The 6,485-nt window shown below is 35.5% G+C and overlaps 1 protein-coding gene across 3 annotated transcripts; it reads left to right on the top strand.

The window, feature by feature from the left end:
- The first annotated feature begins 850 nt into the window (after positions 1-850).
- LOC104113381 (uncharacterized) lies at positions 851-4,350 on the top strand. 3 transcript variants are annotated; one of them, XM_009623524.4, is made up of 5 exons: positions 851-1,261; positions 1,371-1,422; positions 1,518-1,688; positions 1,801-1,977; positions 2,274-4,350. In XM_009623524.4, exons 2-5 carry the CDS (start codon positions 1,389-1,391, stop codon positions 3,968-3,970), a joined length of 2,079 nt encoding a protein of 692 aa, XP_009621819.1. In that variant the 5' UTR covers positions 851-1,261; positions 1,371-1,388; the 3' UTR covers positions 3,971-4,350. The 3 variants fall into 3 exon arrangements, with proteins under 3 accessions (XP_009621819.1, XP_009621823.1, XP_009621821.1); XM_009623528.4 differs by lacking the exon at positions 851-1,261 and having other exon boundaries at positions 1,286-1,422; positions 2,325-4,350; XM_009623526.4 differs by lacking the exon at positions 851-1,261 and having other exon boundaries at positions 1,287-1,422.
- Positions 4,351-6,485: the final 2,135 nt, after the last annotated feature.

Here is a 6,485-nt window from a genome sequence, read left to right as displayed (position 1 = left end):
TTTTAACAACGAATTTTGATACTAATTCAGCCCAAATCACCTCCAATCTTGCTCAAATTTTGTATATTGACTCATCTATATGTTTTCAATGAATCTCAACCATACCCATTGAAAAAAGTCCTTTTTTACTTAGATTTTTGGAATCTTGTATAGATATATTTTTATATTTTATCACCTTATTTGCTACCTCATTTATGAGATTTCTTTTCCGTCTTGCATCTAATTTTGCTAACCACGCTTAAAAATATGGTAGGAGATCTTTGTGTGTGATTCTTGGAGAGAAAGAATCTTATTTCTTTGGTTTTTAATTCTTATATATGTGCTTGGCTAGTTTTGATAAGTCTATGATTAATAGCTAAAGGTCGGTAAGTTGTGACTTTTTTGAGACATTTATGCAAGATTCCCTTTTTTTAAAGAAAACCTATAAATCTTTTATTGCCGAAAAATGGGGCCCCAATTTTGGGGGCCAAATGCCTTACTTGCCAGCATTGTGCGACCTCTAAAGTGTTTTAATTGTCCCTTTTGTCGATTTTGTATTCTAAATCCAAAGTTTCCCTATTAATCTGTTATTGCTTCCGTCATATGATGATTAAAATATAATGGGAAGAGAAACCCGAAAAATTATATGAAAATTGAAATCTTTAGGTCGAAAGAAAATAAACCATCACATGAATATATTACATTGCTTTATGCTAATGATCATGCCAGAATTACAATTTAATATCAACAAGAATGTGGTCTTTTGATGCAATATTAGATGACAAATAAACTACTGTCCCATAAAAGAACAACAGCAAGCCGCACACTGCAATTTTGTAGTTGGTTTGGCATAGATACATATATTAAATTGTCATAATGTAAAGGAGGCAAACTAAAGAAATGCCTTGTAAAGAAAGCAGCCTAAACTATAAGTTTAAAGATTAGCAGATCATGATGTAATGAAGCATCTAGTGTCCCCAAAAGAAGACATTCTCTAGGTAAAATGTTATTTTTAGATCAAGAATGTGACGCTCATCATCAAGAAATGTCCCTATGACAAGAAAAATAGATCACTTAAATCTTCCATGACTTGCTTTTCTTGTTCTATTTTTTATTTTTGTGGCTCATCTTTCTGGAAAGGCTTATAGTCGAAGCAAATATTAATGGTGGTGTCCATACTAGTCACCTAATAACACTCTGGCATGTTCCAAAAGGTCTAAGCTGTCCTCTAAAGCTTCTTAGCTATTAGCATGTGAATATCTCTGTTGTCATCATCACCATGGTATTGATGTTTTTTGGACCATAATTTTTCACTTTGTACATACTATAATCTTTGCACTTGTCTCTGGAAAACACAAAAAAAGAGAATCTGAATCACAGTTTTAATGCAGGAGTTGGATAGTTAGAGTATGGTAAATGAGATGGGGAACACAAATTCATCAGGTAAAACAGAAGAGCTTTGAAGTTCAAGATTGTTATTATTCCTTTTGAATTTCAAGAATCTGTTTGTTTGATGTGTTTCATGATTGATGTCACAGAAGCAGAGAATGCTGCAGTTGACGCTCAACAAAAAGGAGAAGCTGCTGGCAATGAAAATGGTGTTAAAGAAGAAAACAACGTAATTTCTGAAGGTGAAAGTAAAGATTATCATGAGAAAGCTGCAGTTTTGCCTACTTATGACCTTGAGAACTCTGAAGATGGCAAAGCAGGTTATTTTCACTGAAGTTTCTTGGTTATGGAATTAGCTTCTCTTCTGTAGTAGTATTTGTTTTATGGTAGTTGTCTTTTACTTAGAGAACGTCGTTCAAATCTCTAATGCAGATGAATATAAGAGAGAGACACAGCATAAGCATCCTTTTCCATGTACAGGATTTCAAACAGCTGCAAATGATTTAGTGAATGAAATCACTAATATTGAAACACATAATTTTGATCAACCTCTGGAGTCAGTTTTGGAGGGGAAGGATGATCCTCATGACCAACCATGTAACCAGAAAGGTCAGTAACTTTCCCTGTCATCGTAGAACCTAATTATATTATACCCTTAGCTATATTTAATCTGCTTGTGCATTCAATCAAACAAAACTTAATTAGTTTTTGATTGTAACTTATGTTTGATAGTGGAAAAGATAACTATATTCTTATGCATGTTCCCCCTCCTTTCGTTGTACTCTTTCGCGATTATATAACAAGGACATATACAAAATATATAATTGTATATATAGAGAGAGATAAGTAATCCAGAAAAATAAAACCCTTTGGAATTTCTTTCTAAATGGTAAAACTTACAACAGGTGAGGCAGAAGGAAGTTTACCTCATGATGAAGTTTTAAAGACTGATCCAGGTGAATCCTCAAGTGTTGCCAATGAGACCGTAGAAGAATGCATCATATCATCATCAATTGAGGAACAAGAAACTACAAAGAATGGAAGATCAGGCCAAAATGAAGATAAAACTCAGTTGATCAACTCTGAACTTGCACTTGCAGATAAGGGAATTGTTTCTGATACTGATGATCAAAGAGACGATTCCTTGGTGAGAGATATGGCTGCCTCAGCAGATGGATCAAATGAGGAAAAACATGAGCTTATGAGTGCTGAAAATCAGGTTGAAAATGGTTTCTCAAATGGAGGTGATTGGGATGAAATTCCTAAAGTGGAGTCCAGTCAAATCGATGCTACAGTTACACTGTTGACAGATATTCCACTGAGTACTCCATCGAGTTCGTTGGCAGCAGTTATTGAGCCAGAAGACAAATGTGCGGTTCATACTCCAGAGAGTGAATTGATATCAAACGAATCGGATAATGCTGTAAAGGAATGCGATCTGAAGAAAACTGAGTCATGTATGCAGGCAGTGCATGAAATGCAGATTGACAACGTAGCTTCTTCAATTGAATCACACCCCAAAGAGGCTACAGAGGAAAAACTACCAGGAAACAACACTAGTACTGATATTGTAATGGATTATTCAATTAAGGAGGATGACATAAACGTTCGACCTGATATTCTTCATTATGATCACACGCCACTAGTAGAAATGGGACTGCACCCTACAAAATTCTTTGGAACAGCTACTAATCATGAAGAAGAGAGCTCAACAGAAAATGGTCTTCTTTATAAAGCAAAGGGAGGAGTTGAGAAGTATAGTAGAAAGGAAATAATGGAGAAGTGCATAGTGCAGTTGGGGTCATCAAAACTGGAAAATGGTGTCGATATAGCATATGCAGAAGGAAGAATGCAGGGGTTTGAGTCGGTTGAGGATAAAAAAGAATGCAATGCAGCCTTGACAGAACAGAATAGCTGTGAATTTGTTATCACTGAGGACTCTGGTGTTTTTGAACTCAAGACATCAGAAAAAGGGATAACGAAAATTGCAGCTTTTCCTGAGTCAGGAATTGCACAGAATGTTCAGCCAAGTCTTGAAGCATTAGCATTTTCCGATGAAAAATGTGCCTATGATCAAATGGTGCCAAGTTTTCATGATGAAACTCTTTCCAAAGCACCAGAGAGTATTGGAAGGTTAAGCCTCGAATCGATCCCAGATAAATCAAACGATGGAATTGAGCTTCGAAAGTCGCCAAGCTTTGATTTTGGTGTCCCTTTTCATAGAAGATCTTTAGAATCAGATCAAACTCCACTTCTCTGTCCTGAGAAGATTCCTACAAGAAGCTCATCAGTTGGCTCCAATGCAAAGTTCTCAAACTCATTAGACTACGGGTCAGTAGCAGTCGAAGAGAAGACCATTAGAATGGAAAGAAGTGATTCTGAAGCTCCTCTTTTAGGCTTGTTGAAGAATGGAGAAAATGGTGATCCGAAGGTTACACCTGAAACACAGCAGAACCATGTTGCTGATATGAAAGGAGAGGAATTGCAGACTTCACAAGCAAAGGAAACTTCTCTAACTTCACCAAAGGGGAGCGGAAAACGCAGGGCCAGACCATCTTTCTTCAGCACTTGCATATGCTGCACAGCAGCCACTCATTATTGAACAGACTCAAAAAGATATTTGTTTTGTGTTTTGATTCTTTTTCATAATTGATTGGTTTTTCACCATATTAAAGGTATTTTCATGTGGCATTTTTCATCACAATGGAGTGTTGAGAGCATGCATAGTCTGTAAGATACTGAAAAAAGGGTGTGAGAGTGAGCTAGCCTGAATGTCTGAGTGATGATTATAAGTTATACTTGCCGTTTTGTTTTTCCTCTTTTGGTTATTACTTTATTTTGTTAATAGTTGTCCCTTAATGAGTATTCTATTACATTGATTTGGTAAGATGTTAAGAGACTTTCTAACAGAGGTAGTTCAGCCGCCTTTGATTGTAATACTAGTCTTACTGAGGCCTTGTACGCGTGCTTCTCTTATCAAAACTGGCAGCGCAGCCCGGTGCACTAAGTTCCCACTATGTGCGGAGTCCGGGAAAGGACCGGACCACGAGAGTCTATAGTACGCAGCCTTACCCTGTATTTTTGCAAGAGGCTGTTTCCACGGCTTGAACCCGTGACCTCCTGGTCTATAGTACACAGTCTTACCCGTGCTTCTCTTATCAATGGTGTCTTATTTGTCTTTCCTGTTACATGGCAAGGAATTTATGAGCCTCAACGCACAACGCAAACCAGAGATCAAAGCCTTATGTGTATGCCAAATGTCATCATGACTGTGGGAAAACATCTAAAAGTTTGCTGCTAGATATACTAGATTGACAAATGAGATTGGTCCAAAGCTCAAGGTCACAAATGGTGGACTGTTGAGAATAATCACATAAGAAATGAAAATTCAAATGGGATGCTGAGACGGGAATCAGTTAAGGCCATAAATATTTGTCATCAAAATTCTAATTGAGTTTATTTAGAGGTGGATCCAACAGATAAGTAGTTGGTGCACGTGCACTCAGTGTCCTCGACGCGAACTATAATAATGAATATATATATAAGTTGTTGTTGTAACATTTCGTAAATTTGGATTAGGTACGGATGTGTTAAATGAGTATTAATGTGAAATTTTAGGCATGTGAAGTCATATCGGGATGAGTATGGGTGAAAATAGTTGTTTTGGAATCAAGACGGAGAGTGGGGTGCATAAGATTCGAAAAATCGATTAAGTTTATGGAAGGTCTGTCTTCCAGCCTAACTTAATGAAAATCTGTTAGGAATTTTGTAATACCTCATATTCAAACTAGGGTATATTGGTCTTTAAGCATAACTTAAATTTAAAAAATAAAGGAAAAACCTAATCAATTAAAAGAAAGGGCAAAAGCCCACTAAAATGAGAAAAGAAAAAGGGGTTCAGGGAAGGGTTTATGTATTCTAAAACTTTTGCCGAAAGAGAAGCCACCAAACAATTGCTATATGAACCAAAAATAACATAAATACTTCAATCTTGGAAGCTTTAGATTTGGTGAAAACCAACAGAGAAAGAATTTCTTTTCTATAGAGAAGGAAACATAGAAAAGCTCCACACAAATAATTTTGAAAGCCAAGAATGGATCATTTCAATAGCACCTTTGAAGCCTAAGCACTTTCGAGTTTCGAGTACTGCGGTAAATATCTAAACTCTTTATTTTAGTTATGTGGACAGATTCTTTAATAACTTCTTTTCTGAAATTTAAGCAATTTACATAGATTGTGAATAGCTTATTTAAATACCACAAAGAGATAGAGTTACTGGTGTATATTTGAGTGAAGAATTCATTGAAGAAACTATCTTGATAGAGATATGGTACAATTAATTACTTAAGCAAGTTTTAAAATTTTCAAAAAATAATAATTTGGAACAATATGTTTTCTACGGTAACTTGCCTTACTCTCAAAGTATACATATGACTTAAAGGAATGCGATCAAGGTATAAAACTATTTTCACGTGATCTCGATAAATCCAACTTGACAAATTGATAATCAAACATGAAACTCCGAGAATTGGGTATTCTAAATTAGTTACAAATTAGCCTAAACAAGAAAGTTAATTCGAGAACAATATGATGTGATTATAGATTGATTGAAGGAAGGCGCACGGATTGTTCGAAGTGACAAGTTTAATATTTCTACACGAGTATTGTAAGTAGTAATCTTACCACAATTTCTGTTTTCATAACTTGCATGGTTTATATATGATTTTGAAAATAAATGTGTTACTGATGCTTTGAAATTGCATGTGGGACAAGTCATTTACTTGATATGGTACCGAACAATTTACTTGAGATGTTTACCGGTTAATCTAAATATTTTCACCGTTACTAGATATGTTTTACCGTTAGTTGAGATGTTACAGTTATTTAAATTATTCTCACTATTACTAGACATGCATGTTTTACTGTTACTTGAGACATGATTACCGTTACCGAAATAAAATTATAAGATTTGATATGCGCTTTATTATTTTGAAAATACTTTCGTACGAGTATTTACTGTTTACAAGAAAAACTATAAATGGGAGGAGACTTTGAAGGATCCCGTAGCTAACGACGGGTTCGTTAGATGTGGTGTACCTTGTATTTATCGATTATCG

The sequence above is a fragment of the Nicotiana tomentosiformis genome, chromosome 9 (genome assembly GCF_000390325.3).
Source record: "Nicotiana tomentosiformis chromosome 9, ASM39032v3, whole genome shotgun sequence".
Lineage (NCBI taxonomy): Eukaryota > Viridiplantae > Streptophyta > Magnoliopsida > Solanales > Solanaceae > Nicotiana > Nicotiana tomentosiformis.
This window is presented reverse-complemented; position numbering and strand designations above follow the sequence as displayed.

Coding starts and splice junctions, on each gene's coding strand:
- LOC104113381 (XM_009623524.4), top strand. CDS start 1,389: ATGGTAAATGAGATGGGGAACACAAATTCATCAG. Junction 1,689..1,800: donor CTCTGAAGATGGCAAAGCAG/GTTATTTTCACT, acceptor TCTCTAATGCAG/ATGAATATAAGAGAGAGACA. Junction 1,978..2,273: donor CCAACCATGTAACCAGAAAG/GTCAGTAACTTT, acceptor AACTTACAACAG/GTGAGGCAGAAGGAAGTTTA.